Below are 19,337 nucleotides of genomic sequence, written 5' to 3'. Positions count from 1 at the left end.
CAATCATTTTGAAACAGTTCTCAGGCCAGTGAAACATTTAAAAATGCACTAAAAAGGCAAATATATGGCCCCAAGTCCTCCCACCACCAGTCCTATTCTCAAAAATATCTTCTGGATTAATCTTGTAGAAACCCTTCAGTAACTTGAATGTCTCAATCATATCACCCCTTTTCCGCCTATCAGCTAATTTCTGCAACCCACAAATCTTCAACCTGTTCTCATAAGGTTCATTCAATAGACCTGCTATCATCTTGGTCACTCGCCTCTGGATCCTCTCCACCTCCTCCTCATCAAGAAGAAACCTAGGTGACCAAATCTGGGCACAGTAGTCTAGGTGGGGTCTTATGAAGGCTCGATACAGAGGAACAATAACCTGTTTGTCTCTGCTCGTCAAAGTATTTTTCAACAACCAAGTGAGTTGATGAGCTGATTTAGCCACTTTTGCAATGTGCCCCTTATCCAGTTCAGCCGTCACCTTATTATAAAACTTGAGCAAGTTACTGAGACATGATCTACCCTTCACAAAGCCATGCTGTCCCTCTCATTTTCATCAATCCATTCCTGTATTTTTCCCTTGACTACTTTCTCCAAGACCTTGACAATGACTCCTGATATGCTGATCGGTCGGTAATTTGCAACCGTAGTCTTGGAGTCTCCTTTATGCAGTGAAACTATTTTCCCCTCTTTCCACACCTTCGGGACTAAACCAGACCCGAGACTCAGATTAAACAACATGGTCAAGGGCACTGATAATTCCTTAGCCGCTTCTCGCAAGACCCGTGCCGGTATACCATCCAATCCCACAGATGTGTTCACATTAAGGTTCTGTAATAGACTATTCACCACCACTTCATTCATCACAATTCCCGTATAAACTAATGGTTCCTTCATTTCTTCAATGTCACCACCTGGATGATATACTTTTGTAAAGTGCGCACTCAGTAACTCCACTATATTGACTGATTCAGTGACCTGCTTACCATCGTCATTCCTTAAAATCATTTTGCCGTGTACAGTTTTTTTCTTGCTTTCAGCATATTGAAAGAACTGTTTGGGATTCTCGTCAGCTTGCATAGCTAGTTTCCTTTCATAATCCGCTTTTGCTTTTTTTACCACACTCGTTACCCTTCTGGACTGCGCTTTATACCGTTCTTGTGCCTGCAGGTCACCTTTCTCTTTAAATTCCCTCCACAGTTGTTTATTTTTTTGCAGCTCAAGCTTAATGGTGTTATTCATTCATTTAACCCCTACTTGTTTTACTATTCGGACCCAAGGTATACAATCAGCCATAACCTCCTGTAAATGCTCCTTGACCACTTCCCATGCTCTATCGACATCCAGCCCTTGCAGTTTTACATGCCATGGCACTGATCTAAGCAATCTTCAAAGCTTGTCATACTTGCCATCACGGTAATTCCACATATACCCTGTCTTAATCAAAAATTCCACACCTTTAGCCATCTCCCAGGTCAAGACCTTATGATCACCCTCACCAATAGGTGGCAACATGGTCATATTTATTATTACACTCAAATTCTCAGATGCTATTACCAGGTCAAGTACTCTCAACCCCCTAGTATTTTCAATTACACGCTGTCTCAGATAGTTATCCCTTAATAATTGAATAAAATCCATTTCCTTCCTCACATGTGTCCTCTCCTCCTTCCAATCAATGTTACCATAGTTGAAATCCCCCATAATAATTACCCTCCTTACACTCATTTCATTAATGTGTTTATGCATACTATCTCCACCATCTATTCCATCACCTGGTCTATAGCAGCACCCAACGGTATATTTTGTTCTGCCAGTCTCAATCTCACACCAAGTAGCTTAAAATGAGCTCTTTTCACTATCCTGCAATACAACTTCAATTCTCCTTGGTTGCAGATCATCCGCTATCATCAATAACACTCCCCCCCAATTTATTCTCTCTGTCCCTCCTGAACACACTATAACCTACACATTCTATCCCACTAACTATATCATCTTCCATCAGCCATGTTTCACTAATGCCAATAACCTATGGCCAGGAAGAGCAATCAAGGCCAAAAATTCTTCCTTCTTGTTCCTAATACTCCTTGCATTAGTATACATGAAATGCAGAGGTCCCTTTGTCCCACCCCTATCTTGATGCGTTATTTTAACTGTCCCATTCCCATTTTTTGTCTTAGTACTGGCTCGGGTACATTATATACATTCTTACACTCAACTGTCTCACTGTATGTCCGCATATCCACTTTCCCCTCTCCTTGGTAGTTCTAGTTTCCCTGATTCTGCACTTCCATTTTCACTTCATTCTTCATTCTTTTTCCAGTCTCCGCACACCAAATCCATTCAATTGCAAGCCATCCATCTTGTATAAATCCTTTCGCCCATTAAACTCATTTCACACGTCGACGAATTCCACACCACACCGTCTGCATAACCTGCGCATAAAGTCATTTGCGATTATGGCCCTCCTTCTAAACTCCTCAATATTCTAAAATATTCTCACATTATATTTTTCTACAGTTTCATTTAATGACTTTACCGATCTTTCTAAATCATTTTGTGATGTAGCTAACACAGTTTGATCATCTACAAGAAGAGTGTAACTATCTTTTTATGGGTTTATTTGCATACAAAATGGGTTGCTTTTTTTCCAATTTATAAATAAAATTACAACAGGTTGTTGTAATTTTATTTATAAATATATTTAAAAGTAGAAGTGATAAGTACATCTTTGTTGAACTCTTCATGATATGTGTTTCTATTTTGATATTTGTTTTGATTGAAAAGTGTGACTTACCAAAAGATAAAAACAGAGATAACTCACTGACGAGCACATTCTATACAATCATAATTCAATAACAAGGAAGTTCCTGATATGGAATTATTTTGAACAGGAAATGTGGATGATGTGATTATTATTCAGTTAGCACATATTATGATTTATTAATGTAACTTTAACAATTAAATTATTTTAATTACAAATTGAAAAAAATTACATATAATGAGATGCATTTCCCTTCATAATGCATTTAATGCCATTTAATAAGCCGTTATGATTTTTATTTTCTTAATAATGGAAAGTCCTCGTCTCCAGTAAAAGAATGGAGAAAAATTAATGTTGATTAAACCAATTTTTAAGATTAAAATTTTTAATTTATTATATTTATTTAAACATTTTTCATATGGTGTAAAGTATCGCTAAACTTGAGCGATATTCAGTGATGACAGTGGGATACTAAACAAAAGGAGTTGGTGGTTTTCAAAATTCAAGAACAACACCAAATTCACTTCAACAAATATCAAGAAATTGTAATTGTTTACGTTAATTGAGTGAAATAGTTATTATAACGCCATCTTTCTTAGTTAAGTTTTTTTTTTTTTTACACGTTGTTTGTCTTACCCATAGAAAGAGAACTTCAAAAATGTCACGGGAAGTTTGTTAGTAAATGCGCGCATGCGCAGACATACAGAAATCAGTACAATTCATTCTAATACCTAAGCTATATACCGGTATATATTTAATGTAAATGTAATGATACACCATAATAAAAAATGTATAGGATATATACAAAAAAGCAAGGTTTTTTAAAATTCCTCTAATCATAATAATTCCTCTTTTAGAAGGGATTAGAGAACAATTTTTTTCTTTCTCTTCATTCTTTCCTTCTACAGCTATCTTCTGAAAACTTCTTTCTTCTTGTGGTTCTTCTTTCTCCTCAGTTTGCTTTCTATTCATGATATTAACCCCCTGTTGATTAAAACAATCGCTTGTTTATAAAATTATCATTTAAGCAACAAACAATTTTTTACACAAAACATTACTAAACCGAGTTTTTCACAATCATCACTTAGTAAAAGATCAGTTTTCTAGTTAATTGAATCAATCCAAAATAATAAATACACAATCCCGAATCTATTAATAACATGGGATTGCACTTGCATTTAATTTGTGTTGCTATCTGTCTGTTTCGTAGGTGTGTTTTGAAGGTCTTATTACTACGGCGAACTGACATAAGTGAGTTACAAATGTTCAAAATGATGAGCAATAATGCTCATCATTTTGACCAAATTAGTTTCAGTTTCTTTTCGGAAAATGAAGTGTTGCCACAAAATTCGATATTTTTGTCATCGTTTTAAGTCAATGTAACTAGTCAATGGCCTTTTGAGAGACTGCAAATTGAGGTCTCAAAATTTATTTATAGAACATCTGAACTAAGTGTTTTGAAAGTTACCAAGAATATGGACTAATGTTAATCGACAAAAATAATAAAAAGAGTAGCAGGTTACGAACATTTAATCATGTAATTAATTTTATACAACGAATAGCTGACAAATTCGTAATAGCAATTATCCACCATATGCCAATTAAATAAAACATTTTAAATTTCATTTAGAAGTCAACAATGAACAAAATCCTTATCATTCGTAAATTTATTATATCATTATTATATGACATTTTTAAAGGTATCTACTATATTTTAAAATTTTAGAAATTTATTCAATTATTAATTAAATATATGTGTGATTTGTTTTCTTTAAATTGATGTAAAGAAATAAATCGATTTTTAAAGAATAAATGTTAATATAATATTTCTAACTGGTATTTTCATCTGAAACAAAATTATTAATGTACATTTTTTTGTGTATAATGTACATGAAAAAAAATATTTAAGTACAGTCATCCCTCGACTTACGTCCGGGTTCCGTTCCATCCGGCAGGACGTAAGTCGATACATTAAATCAACAGAGTTATAGCGGTTAGGGACTTAACATGAATAAGTATACTGTCATTTTAATTTTTAAACCTTATTATAAAACTGTACTATGTGTTTCCGCCACTATAAAACAGGAGAATAATCGCCCAAATCTTCCTCCACAATCCCATCTTCAAATACCTTCCCTGTGTAAACGATCATGTGTAATTGTAATCTTTGTTTTTTGGTGAAAATGTCCAATGTGCTTTGCATATTCCTCTTTTCCTATTCATCATAAATTTGTTCATAGCAAGCAAACGCATCATGTACTTTTGTTTCTATTATGAAGTAGCGTTCAACATTGTGGTCCATGTCTTCAGCCATTTTGAGCACATTGCTAACTGCAAAGAACATTTCTGCAAGCCCCTTCACTATAATTTGTTTAACAACTTCTTCCTGTTTCTCTTTTCCCTCTTACTTTTCTCGTTTTTCCTCTTCTGCATTCTGCAACAGTTGTTCCTCCAGTTTGACCAATTCTTCGTTGGTCAACTTTTCAAAGGAAATTTCTATGAGTCATCATTCAGTTCGAGACTCAGATTGTTTGCTAGGCCCACTATTGCAAACTTCCAAAATTATGCACAAACCTTTTTAATGTCTTTTTCCATATGCCACTCATACAATGAGAGGTCACTTCGTCCCACGCCACAGCAATAATTTTAACAGCATGATAAATATTGAATATTTTCCAGAATTGCATGAAGTCAGGTCATTTCCGTCAGTAGCAGAAATGGCGTCTGAAAAAGTTCTCCGTAGATAATAATCCTTAACATTGCCAGAACTTCGTGTTCCATCGGTTGAATCAATGAAATAGTGTTTGGAGGGAGAAACATGACAATAAACTTGGTGAAGATCACTGCTATAAGACGGATGACCTGGAGCATTATCTAGAATTAACAAAAGTTTAAATTTTACATTTTTTTCACACAATAGATTTTTATTTCACTCGCTTAAAAGTTGATTAAGGCATCCGCAAACAATTTTTGAGTCATCCAAGACTTTTTATTGCTCCGCTAATGAACTGGGAGTATTCTTCTAATGTTTTTGAAGGCTCGTGGATTCTTACTGTGCCATATCTATGATTTCAGTTTATATACAGCACCATTACCCGTAACAGAATCGTAATACGGGCATTAAGAGCTTTGAAACTAGGTATAGATTTTAGCTTTTTTTTTTTTTTTTTGTGGATGAATGTCCACTCAGGCATTTCTTTCCGAAACAATGAGTCTCATCCATATTAAATATTTGCTGTGGCAAATAATTTGCCCCTCCCGTAATAATTTTATCCAATTTCTCCACAAACTCCTTGGCAGCCTTCTCATCGGAACTTGTAATACGGTCTTTAAGACCATATTACAAGTTACCATACATGTTCACATTATGCAGTGCAAAATGCTCGTTAAATCTCATGAATATCGGAAGAAGCGTTTAATTCGTAGTCGTAATCGGGCCCTGCTTCCTCCTTCAACAGGTTGAAGAGACTTAGTGCCTTAGCGGTTATGGTCGCAGTTCTAAGGGGGTATGCGCTTTTGGTTCAGGTCCTCCATCCATGATGCAAGTAGCTTTTCCATATCACCGATAGGACCTTGTAGTTGCTTCGTCACTATCGTCGATTTAATGGAAGCAGATCCTTTCACGGCTTCTACGATTTTATCCTTATTTTTCAAAATGGTCGTCGCTGTAGAATTAGACCATCCGAAGCCATGTGCGATCACATTGACGGGTTATCAGCTTCATGTTGCTTTATAACTTGCAACTTCCATTCAAGATCAATTGCTCGCCTCTCTTTCTGTGATTCTTCAATGGGATTTTTTGATTGTGCGTGTATGGGCCCCTGTAGCACAAAAGATCGCAAAATGTTTAACGATAATTACACAAATAATCCATTTTTCAAATACAAACTCCACAGAGGAATGTTGAAGACACGTCCCGACTGCGAAAGGAGACTGCCGCTGAAAGCGCTGTTGTCACTGTGCATGAGGCATTGTTGCTAAATAGAAACGTTTTTACTTACGCTCGCTTGCGTCTTCTTCGAAAGTATAGCCGAAAATGTTATTTGTTCCATTATGGGATCAGGGACGTATCTTCGAGAAGACGTAACTCGGACGGAGGTAAGTCGAGGACTGACTGTATTTAAATGCATACGGTTAAACTGACTGGATCCGATTACAGTTTTGAACGGAGCAGAGCTCATCACAAGTACCTGAACTCCACTGCTTTCGGAAGCATCGCCAGAATTCATCTGATGTGTTTATTGACAACTGGTATGTGGCTTTTGGCTAAACGGAGTCGATTAACTTGGGTCCAGCAGCATGGGGCAATGCCGCTGGGCCCTGAAACGAACAAATAATCATTCTTCCACAGACCGAGTAAAACACTTCTTTTCACAGGGACACTGAACCAGGATTTTTGCTTAATCTCACTAAAGAATTTTACAGGTATTAGTTGGAGATTCTTGCTCAAAACGAAGTATGATAGGCAAGAAAAGGTGACATTCAGAAGGCCAGTACTGGATTCATATACCCCGAATGTGAGGATGGCAAACATCGGCAAGGTGTGACATTGTTACTTAATAAAAACTGCTCTTCGTGGATATAACCCTGTTAATGCAAGACTTCTAACTGCTAATTTTAAAAGTGAGATTAAAGTTCAACTATGATTATATAGTTTTGTATTTATAGTTAGCTAAGATACTGCTATGGATTTGCCAGAAGATGGAGAGAAGTGTTTGAAGTAATGAGAGAAATAATGCTAATGCTGCTAGGTTGAGTGGCTCTAATATTTTGAAAAATCTAGCATACAAGATCTAGAAAGCATGTGGAATGGCTTCAAGAATGCTGTGCACGAAGCTAGTTAATTTGTCTTAGCAGGTAGAAAGAAGCAAACGCAGACCTATTTCAGAAATGAGGCAATGCAGCTGACTGCTGAAAGAATGGGTTCAGGAACAGACTGGAATAGTTTTAAATAAGCTTCCCAAGATAATAGACTATGGTAAAGGTAAATTAATAAAACAGCAAAACTTGACTGCTTTCAGAGAATAAAGCTAGAGGAAATAATTACAAACGAATATATGGAGTTATGAATAAGATATGAGAGAAGAAGGAGAAGTCATTAAAAATAAAAATGAGTATCTATTTCTAGGAACAGGCGGCATCATGGCAATATGGGCAGAACATTTTTTTTTAATATCTTAAACAATATTCGGTCCGCGAAGTTAGCCCAGTGGCTTTGCGCTTCACAACCTGGGGCAGGAGTGTCCTAGGTTCGATTCTCGTCGGCAACGTGAGGAACTTAAGGATCTTCCTCAGCCATAGCTAAGTTAGCCGGTTTTGGGCTTGGATTGCAAGGTTTTTTCCGCCAGTTTATCTGGAGGTTTTCCATCTCGCAAGCAAGCAAACGTCCCCGTGAACAGACAGGCTACGGTCATAGGATATAGTACGGCAAGGAAAGCAACGGGAAACCATCTTGCTCATAGTCATTTCCCTAGTATGGTAGCATATAGCTACCCCCCACCAGCCGTATCGTTGAGGGAATAGAATAGAATAGAAACAATATTCAGTCTTGTGATGAATTATCCTTATAGAATTGATTAGATCGGCTTCCCAATTTGATTCCACTTCCATTACATCATCTAAAGTTTAGATTGGTAATAAATATATTAAAACTTCATTAATTCTGCAGTGATCTCATCACCAGGATGTGTTGAGATTACTGCAGAAATGATAGAAGAAGGTAATGAGAATACAGTGACGTGGTAACTGAGATCCTGAAGTTTTCTATCAATACGGTAAAATTTCCAGAGACGTCACTAGAAGTGTAAATTGCCTCCTTGTTCATAACGGAAATTGTACGGTGTGTGAAATTTATAGGGGAATGAGCTCATTGTCTATTCCAAGTAAGGTCATCCTAATTGTTTAAGAAAAAAGAACTTGGCAGATAAGCAACTCAGAGATGAACACGGTTGATATGGAAAGGAGAAGAAGCTGAATAGACCAAACATCCCTAGAGGAATGTTGGGAATTTCAGAAATCAGTTTTGTTGACTTCACTTGCGCATTCTCGTAGCACACAATCAGACATACCGTCCAGACCCATTACTGTATTTACATTGATATTTATCAATATACTCAGTACCTCCAGTTCATCTACCTCAATGCTCACATCAGTCTCTCACCTCAGTAACTACAGAGTAACCACTGGATGATACGCCCTTGTTAAGTGATCACTTAGTAACTGAACTATTTCTTCTGCTTCTCTCACTTTCTTACCATCAGCACTGAGTAAAGTTATCTTTCCATAATCATTCTATCTTTTACTTGCTACGTAGCGATTTTAGATTTACTTTGGCCTCCTTAACTAATTTTCTCTCGAAATCTGATTTAGCCTTCCTTACCATACTAGCTACCCTTCTTGAATGTACTTTACATTGTTCATGAACATGCTGATAACTTTGTTTTGTTTATATTCCTTCCACAATGCTTTCTTTTTTGCAGCTACTGCTTTATATTGCGAGTCATCCAATTAATCCCAATTCGGTTTGTCCTCCTGACCATAAGTATGCTCTGATACCATCTCGCTCGAAACAAACCTTGACCATTTACCATGCACTAATGACATTCAATTCATGTTGTTTCTTATTGCATCGTACTTATCCGAGTAATCTCCTGAGTTTGTCATAATCGCCAGCTTTGTAGTTCCACATAAACCATTTCTTGACTGAAATTTCAACATGTCGGGCAACCACCCAGGAGAGGACTGCATGGTCACTTTCCCCGATTGCAAGTAGAATGACTACTTTAGTCATATATGGATCTTCTGATGCAATTGCGGGATTCAGCACTCTCAAACCCCGGGTATCGTCCATCACGTGCGGTTTCAGATAATTATCCCTTAGTGACTGTGTAAATATCATTTCCATTTTGCCATATGCCCTTTTCTCTTTCCAATCTATATCACCATAGTTGAAGTCCGCCATGATAATTTCTCGGCCTGTACAATATATTTTGACCTATTGACCTATATCTCTAACCATACAGCCTCAAATGAACCATTTCCGTTAGATTTACAATCGGCCTTACTTTTATTTTTGTGGGTTGAAGTTCTTCAGCTGTAATTAATAATATCTTTGAAAAAGTGCTTAAATAAGACGGTATCTGAATGTATCCCTAGTGTTCGAAGAACAAATAGGTTGGAAGTGAAATGGATGTGCAACTTTAGTAAGCAAGAGAACTGCAAAAAGAAGGTGATATGGAAAGAATATCCTGAGAATAAGAGTTAGAGGAGTTATAAAATACAGGGTGTTCGGGATAAATTTGACAGTTTCGTAAGGAAAAAGAAAATCTTCTTTGTATCTATTAAATTTAATGAATTGACAAAAAAACATTACTGGCAGAGTTAATTACAATACTATCAACAAGATTTACTCAAAATAACCACCATTAGCATCGATCACAGCTTCAATTCTGCTTCGGAACCTCGAACAAGCTGATGCTACAGTCTCCCTGGGAAAGGCCGCAAAAACTGTTTTAATTTTATCCATTAACTGGGCTTTTGTATTACTGGAAGTGCGATTGGTGTCTTTTTCAACTGCGCCCCATACAAAATAATCCATGGGGTTAAGGGTTAAGGCCAAACTCCCCAGAGTTTGGCCTCCAAACTCTGGGGAGTTTGGAGGCCAAACATTTGGACTGGTGAAGTCGTAGAAATTTTCAGACAACCATTTTTGACTTTTCCCAGAGGTGTGGCAAGGGGCCGAATCCTGCTGCCATACATACGGCCTACCATTGGCTACCCTTGTTATCCAGGGCTTGACTACAGTTAGCAACTCCACGAACAAAGCCCGAATTCCAATGCCAGGGTTCTTCAACACCTGTTCCTGCAGATTTGCGAGGAATTCTGCTGTACGAACGCAATCAGATCGTCTGCTAGGGATCTTTCTTCTTGCTCCATCCTCGTAGTCACCATTGCAAGTCTCTAGTTCATGCCTGATTGTTTTTACTGTATTCAGGGAGCACTGGGCAGCAGTCGTAATATCCTTATTTTGATGGCGGGCACGAATCATCATGATACAAGTTATTCTCTTCCATGATTCAGGTGGGTTCCAGCTATCCATCCTTTCTGACATCTTGTATATGAATGAAGAAGGGTCCAAACTTTTAAATGAAGAGAAGTGTGTGTTAATACATGTAACTTACGGAAAAATATAATTAATTATAAATATGTTAAATTTATCCCGAACACCCTGTATATAAAGCTCAAGCCAGGAAAGTAACAAGTATTGTGCTCATAGTTAAATCGGTGTATGAAAAGAAATTGGCCATGCAAGATAAAAGCAATCCAAAATATTTTATCGTTATGCCGCAAGCAAAAGAAGAATGACTGTGAAAGATTAACTTTATTGAATGCAGATGGTACTCGAGTGTCGAAAGGTAATGAGATTGTTCAATTAATGAGCGCTCACTTTGCTAAGATATATCAACCAAGAATATACAATATGGTGCACAGTGCTACTGCTGCATTAGAAGAAGAGTTAGAAGTTCATGGAAATGAGGATGAAGAACTGTTTCATAACCTAGATGAGAATTTGTTTTTATGGACAGATGGAATATCAGCCCCTTTGCTGAAGGAATGTTCAACTGAATTGGCTAGGCCTTTCACGTGTTTGAATAACTTGAGTCTCAGCTCAGGATTGATACCACACGAATCATTCCTGAGCTGAGGAATGACACCACACGAATGGAAGCGATGTATGATAGTTGCATTGTACAAGGGTGTGAAGATTTTAGAGAAGTTGAGAAGAACTAGCATACAGAAATATATAGAAAAGAAAGTAATACTATGTAAGGAGCGGCGTGGACCTTCCTTTACTAAAGGAAGATCGTGTTAATTTAGCATTCATATTTAATAACAATCTTATGGCCTAATTGGATGCACCATGATAATGTTGGATTTTTCTCAGGCATTTGATAGAATATCACACGAAAGGCTGTTGCATAAGCTGAGAGAATATGGGATTGGAATATAAACTCTTGACTTGGATCAGGGTATGATTGACACACGGATATCAAAAAGTGGTATACAGTGGGAATCAATCTGCTAGATTTAAGGTGACCAGTGGTGTACCTCAGGGTTCAGTCCTTAGCCATTGTTGTTTAATCTATACATTAATGACATCAGACAGGGTCTAACATCAGATGTGCAACTGTTTGCCGATGATAGGCAGGGAAAGAAGGGATGCTACTGATATTCAGACTTACAGAATGATTTGAATAGGCTTGAAAATTTGACAAACCAGTCTGTCAGTTTAATGGTAGTAAGTGTAAAGTTATGCACCTCGGCGGGATTAGATTTTCAGCGGCATACTTAGCGGGGTTATGCTACAAGAAACTGAGGAGGCAAGAGATTCTCTGACGTATTGGTGGATAGGAATTTGATGTTTAAAAGTCACATAGCAAAGGTTACAAATACCTTTGTAACCTTTGCAAATAAAGGATATCCTTTATTTGCAAAGGATATCCTTTCGACATCGCAATTATCCTTTACAAATAAAGGATAATTGCGATGTCGAAGCGGACCTTGACATGTATGGATAAGGAAGCCTGCACTCTTTATAAGGCTTTGATAAGACACACCTGGAGTATTGCACGCAGATTTGGTCTACAGGGGATAAAGAAGCCGTGAAAGGATGCAAGGAAGAGTTAAGATCATTATATCCGGATTATGGGATTTAGATTATTAGCACAGATTAGGAGTATGTGGATTACAGACTCCGGTTAAAAGGAGAAAGAGGGTAATATGATAGAGGTCTATAAACTTTTGAATGGGTGTTACAGGATAGCGTCCGATGAAAATTTTCGTTATATGAAAGGTGGGGAGAGAACACGGGGCAACCATGGAAGTTAAGTTTGTTCACATTCAGGAAAAGAGATAAGAGCCAGGTTTTTCTCAGAGCAGTGAGTTAGCGGAGCAGTTTGCTTTTAGGGGTAGTGAGCGCATCTAGTGTGAATGAATTTAAGGAAAGGTATGACTACTGCTTTGGATGATTTATAGCATCTCTCTAATAATAATAATAATTTTGTATTGATCTCAAAATATTTTCATATATGCAATAATCGTCTTAAGTGACATTACAACGTGTTATTTTACAAACTACTACTGCAACTAAGTGCTGCAGATTATTGTTCAATTTCCACGTTTGATTTATATGAAAAAAAATCAATACTTTTTAATTATTAAAATTATAATTATATATTACTCATTTACAAAACATATTGTTGTAGTTTTTTTAACAATGAAATTCATACAAATTTCTTTTAACCTGTAGAGTTTGCCAGTTATTGTTCGGAGTTCGCTTTGTAAATTGTTTATGCGACTATTGCAATTCATATCTGCATCGAAGTAAATTCCAAGGGGATCACATTGTTTTCCTCTGAGTGATGCTGGTGGGTTTACTGTTCTGTGTCTTTTATGTTAGAGAGTAGATGTTGGATGGTTATATATATATATTATCAAATGGTCGAGTCCGTGGATTTCTGAATACCATTAATTTTGTCTTATCTGTCTAATCAAATCGATAAAGACTACCATGACAATTTTGTTTTTATCTAAGGCGATATTAATTACATCTGTAAAATCTCCCAAGCAAAATGGAGTTCTCTTATTTTTCTGAAATCGGTATTGTGATTTGGAGATAATATGCAACTTTTCTGTGTATGTTGCGAGTTTCCTTAGTACGATCCCCCTCCATAATTTGATTTATAATTGGTAGTGTTGCCATTGGTCTGTAATTATTGATTAAATTTATATTTTCATGTATATGGGAGTGGTTATGGTCGTCTTCAACATACTTGGTATTTGTCCGATTTTAAATATTTTATTTATTAATTTTAGTAGGATAGAACCTAGGGTACTTGCATGTTGCTTGATATCCTTAGGTCTTATACCATTAAGTTTGGCCAGTTTGAGCTGACAATGCTAAAACCTTTCTCCTTTATTTCTAATACTTGGGGCATTCGTGTACATAAATTGCAACATTCCCTTGGGCATACAGTTGTTCTTATATAATGTCACTTCCTTCATATTCAGATTCGAAACCTGCTTAATTGCTTTCCCACCAATATATCTCTGTTCCTGGTTTTGCACTTCCAAACTTTCAGTGAACAACACTTTCTCCATGCACATCACTATTTAAGTGCCATTTATTCAATAAACTGCACACCATTTCTCCTGCACAATCTTCTCATTGACAATCCTGGCCCTTCTTCTCAGTTCTCTCCTATCATATCCAGGCAGCAGACTCACAATCTTTAATTTCTTACTCTTAATGTTTGCTTCTCCTAACAACTATTTCCCACCTTCTCTCATTGCATATTTCTCACCTTTCAAATCATTTGTGCCTGCCAAAACAATTAATTCGTTCGCTTTTTTCTTCTACAAACTTAAAGCTTCACTAACATCCTTTATTTTGCACCTGGAAAACATGTTTTAGTCATTTTGTTATTAAGTATATATCTTATCATCGAATCCCCAATACAATACTATCTCTTTTTTCCAAGTTTATCGCACTTTTATGCTTTTCTCATTCATTCTCCGTCTCGAAGTCATCTTTTTTCCTGTGAAGGATCATCCACATTATTACTTTCAACCACTTACCTACAAATCTAGTTCGTATTTCGTGCATCATCATCATCATTCACTGTTTCCTCTACACTTGGACAATTTTGTCTTATACCTGTCCAAAAAGAAACCGAACGTTTCGAAAATAGAAAAAACTAGTGGCTCCACCTGTTGTATCTTTTTGTTCTCGAAAGCGCCAACCATCATCAGTTTGTGTCAACTGTTTATGACATTTGTTTCATTAGAAGTTGAGTTATAGTGCTAAGGGTGACAGTGTGTTTTGACGAAAGTTCGGTCGTCACGATATCCATGCAGTACGCGACGAATTCTCTATCAATTGCTTCAAAATTTCGAGATAAAACTCATCATTGACCGTTTGGCCAGGTGAGGTGGAACGAATTCTTTGTGGATAATGCGCTTGGAATAGTAGAAACAAATCAGCATTGTCTTTACTTTTGACTTCTCCAAGCGACGTTTTTTCGGATGCTCTTCTTCTGGTGGTCTCCACTCAGCACTGTGGCGCTTTGTTTTGGGCTCATACTCAAAACACTATGTTTCGTCACCAGTAACGATTGTTTCAAAGAAGTTTGAGTCCTTACGAGCGGTTTTAATGAGGTCCTTGCAGTGTTCAATTCAATTCGATACATTTTTTGGTCGGCGGTTAACTTGTGGGGAACAAATTGCGAATTCAATTTACGAAGGCCTAACCTCTCGGTCAAAATATTGTGCACAGTTGACTTTGGAATCTCCAATTCATCTTCAACGAATCTCACGGACGGTTTCGGGTTTTCTTTGATGAAATCACGCACTTTTTGGATGTTCACTTCGCTCAGTGCAGTTTTTGGACCGCCCTACTTTTCGTCATCCTCTAGCGGCTCACGACCATTTTGAAATCGCTTAATTCACGTTTACCTTAAACTTGAGTACGGGATAAGCATTCATCTCCGTATGCTTTGTGAAACATTTGATGCGTTTCGGTGAAACGTTTACCAAGTTTAGCACAAGAGTCAATCGCAGCTCTCTGGTTGAAAATCATTTTACGACTGTTCGTGAAAGCACACTGTCACTCTTAGCACTATAACTCGGCTTCTAATGAAACAAATGTCATAGACAGTTGAAACGACACTAATGAAGGTTGCAGGTGGCGCCACTAGTTTCTTCTATTTTCGAAAAGTTCGGTTTCTTTTTGGACACGGTGTGTATATTCATATCAGTCGCTTCATTCTTTCGCTCCTGACACGACTCTCAATTCTTATACTCTCATACAAAACGTTTACAACAAATATCTTTGCCATTCTCTCTCTCTCTCTCTCTCTCTCTCTCTCTCTCTCTCTCTCCCGCATACCTCAAACCATTCGCTCTCGCAACGAATACATTAAACACACACTGCATCGCACATTAATAGCAGTCAACATCTATGGCTTGGTCGCCATTTTTTTTTTTTTTTTTTTTTTTTTGTACGTATCGGTGACATAACGAGAAACGTCTTTCTGAAAGTATATCGCGCAATAATAGTTGACTACAGAACACAGTAAAAAATAAACAAAATACCGCCAATTACATATAACAATATCGCTAAGCGGAGTATCTACTTCATTTAAAATGAAGTAGATACTCCGTGACATTGAATAAGAACAAGAGAAAACAACTTGTGATTGCGAAACATTACTTTCGCACACGCAGGGTGTCCGATGCGTTGTGGTCGTGCTGATTTTACGTGAGCGTGGTGTTTATATTACGTACGCAGAAGCTTTCGAATGAAACAGTTCGGTAATTGTTTGAACTTTATTATATTCAAAGGACGTTCATTCGTCTCTTTCAAATGTCGTAATCAGCTGACATAGCTCTTGCTCGATCGTTGCGTAATCAATGCATCTCTTTCACTTTGCTTTTAAATTTTAAATGAAAATTAATTGTTTTCCTCTTACTGGCTCATTCGCATTGTTTAACACCAACGAGCCAAAGCATTATGACGTATTCTCGTTGGCCTGTTATCTGCCAAGAAGAATGTACGGTTTGCCAAAAACAGGCCTGTGATAACGGTATCGTACTATGTAGAGTATTTGATCTTGTCATCCCCCAATAAATACATACGACAATGCCTACAGCACACGACAATGTCCCTGTAACAAGGCTCGTATTCTGCAAGCATGGTTCGGAGTGTATATCCAAGCATTCCATGTGTTCTCTTGCCGCCTAATTTTCCATTTCAATCCCATCGAACATTTGTCGGATCATGTGGAAAGCGGCATCCGGTGTCGACACAAATGCTTCTCGTAGTCTCCCTCTGGGAGTAATCTAGTGTGGAGTCAATGTCAAGATGGGTGCAAAGGCCTATCTTAGTCAAAGGAGGCCCAACACGCTACTGGTAGGTGATCATGACATTTAGGATCATCATGAGTGTGAATACTCTCGGCTGTTTTCTGTGCCCTCAGCATACGTCTTTGAATAAAATATAAATAAGTGTGATTATGGTCGTCTTCAACATACTTGGTATTTGTCCGATTTTAAATATTTTTTTTTAATTTTAAATTTGTCCGAATTTAAATATTATATATATATACAGTATATATATATTAACTTATATATATATATATTAACTTATATACTATATATATATATATATATATATATTAACTTATATACTATATATATATATATATATATATATATATATTAACTTATATACTATATATATATATATATATTAACTTATATACTATATATATATATATATATATATATATATATTAACTTATATACTATATATATATATATATATATATATATTAACTTATATACTATATATATATATATATTAACTTATATACTATATATATATATATATATTAACTTATATACTATATATATATATATATATATATATATATATATTAACTTATATACTATATATATATATATATTAACTTATATACTATATATATATATATATTAACTTATATACTATATATATATATATATATATATATATATATATATTAACTTATATACTATATATATATATATATATATATATTAACTTATATACTATATATATATATATATATATATATATTAACTTATATATATATATATATATATATATATATAAGTTAAAATTAAGATTTAAGTTTAAAGTTTTATTTTAAATATGGTTAATGTAGTCCTTCTTCACAGTAATTTGAATACCGTAATAAATGTCCACGATGCAAAACAGAACAGTGGCGAACAAGGTCAAAGGGACTTCGCACACTGCAATGGCTGCGATATGTACACATTACCAAAGGCAAATAAAATTTGGTTCCAAAGTGATAGTGGTGGGGACGTGTGCCGAAACTGCTATGGAAGTGAACGTCAGAAGTGCAGATCAGATCGCGAGAAATAAATCGGTGGACGGAACCTAGATACGCGTGAAAATGTTCGTGTGATGATGTAACAGCAGATAGATTGAAATGTAAGTCAGGTCTCGAAAAATGATCGGTAGATGGAACAGTGAATACGCATAAAAATGTGCGTGATCGTGTAATGGCAGATAGGATTGAAATAAAGGTTAAAGTAAAATGACTGAGGGGAAATAAAAGTGTCCGTTGAAAGAACAGTAGTATAAGGGATGTAAAGAATGAAGAGTTGGCTGTAATGATAGCTCAGTTAAGCTGAGTGATAGACAGGACGAAGCGAGAGCTGCAGCGAATGCAGAATCGTCTGGTGAGTGGTTCAAATGCTATCACAAAGAGAAGTACGAGAAAAGAGAAATGAATGTTTGATTAAAGTGTGATTGGAGAGAGATTAACAAAATCGCTTACCGGGTGTGCAAAACGTAATGATATTATTGAGGATATTAAGGGCAAAAGGGTAAAGTGAAAGAGCTGGTTGTTTTGACTGGAACAAATGATTTGAAAGGAGAAAGATATGGCATGATGGGACATGAAAGAGTTACTGGAAGTAGCAAAAGAAAAGAGTAAGAGACTTAAGATAGCGAGTCTGTCTCCCCGGTATGACAGAATAAAGCTGAGAAGTAAGGCCATATTAGCGAACCACTCGATGCTTTTATGCAAGAGGAATAACGTGGAGTGGGTTTGACAGGCAAAAATACTTATAGAAGAAAGTTGGCTTGCATCCGAATGGATTTGGTATTCAGAATCTGGAAAGTGTGCTGTTGAATGAAGTGAAAGTGGATGTGCGTCAGGGAAAGAGTTTTTATGTGTGGAGTGGAGGAACCTATTGAGTGGATATCAGTAAGGCAATTTAGTTTAAGAATGTGCATAAAATTCCCAAGTTAGCGCCATTAGTAACAAACCAGAATGGGATTCTTACCAATAAACGCAGCACATTGGAATGATATAGGGTTGGTTAAGCTGAAAAGAGGGTGGTTGATGGAGAGATATCAGAGAGTAGTTTATTCAGGAGAATAGTGACGTGCAGCAGGGCTCTGTTCTTGGGCTGCTACTGTTTACTGTGTACAAATGATATAGGAAAGGATCTGAAAGGAACTACTCACTGATAAGACGATGATGCAGAAATGGGTAGAGCAATTGTTACTGTAGTTTATCTTAAATTTTGACATAATTTTCACGTCAGATTAATGTGGTAAAATGGAAGGTTATGCATTTTGGGGTGAAAAGATTACTAACTATATACCACATTGATGGAACTGTACTCCATGAATTTGATGAAGCCAGAGATTTCGGAGTTTTAGTGGAAAGGGAGTTAAAGTTTAGAGGGCACAGAGCAAAACTGGCTGAAGCAAACTATGACATTACTTGAGTACTGAAGAATAGTTTGACGAATAGAGACAAGTAGGTTGTTATTATTCCTCTTTATCGAGCCTTGATATGACTCCATCTTGAATGCTGAGTACATATCTGTCACCTGAGTTTCTTTGCGATGAGGAAGAAATGAAGAGGATCCAGAAGCGAGGGATCACGATGGGAGCAGGTCTATGCAATGAACCTTAAGAGAAACCTTTGTAGGTTACAGA

The 19,337-nt window shown here is 36.5% G+C and overlaps 1 protein-coding gene across 1 annotated transcript in view; it reads left to right on the top strand.

Moving 5' to 3' along the window:
• The first annotated feature begins 6,811 nt into the window (after positions 1 to 6,811).
• The window catches only part of LOC150103330 (pancreatic triacylglycerol lipase-like), a 33,289-nt gene continuing 20,763 nt past the window's right edge, over positions 6,812 to 19,337 (top strand). The window contains exon 1 of the mRNA XM_090398450.1: positions 6,812 to 6,856. Within this exon, the coding sequence (XP_090254576.1) occupies positions 6,812 to 6,856 (45 nt within the window). The remainder of the gene's footprint in view (positions 6,857 to 19,337) is intronic.

This window comes from Typopeltis vanoorti, chromosome 9 (genome assembly GCF_054136105.1).
Source record: "Typopeltis vanoorti isolate ZY-2024b chromosome 9, IOZ_Tvanoo_1.0, whole genome shotgun sequence".
Lineage (NCBI taxonomy): Eukaryota > Metazoa > Arthropoda > Arachnida > Uropygi > Thelyphonidae > Typopeltis > Typopeltis vanoorti.
Note: the sequence above shows the minus strand (reverse complement) of the source record. Positions and strands in the feature narration are given on the sequence as shown.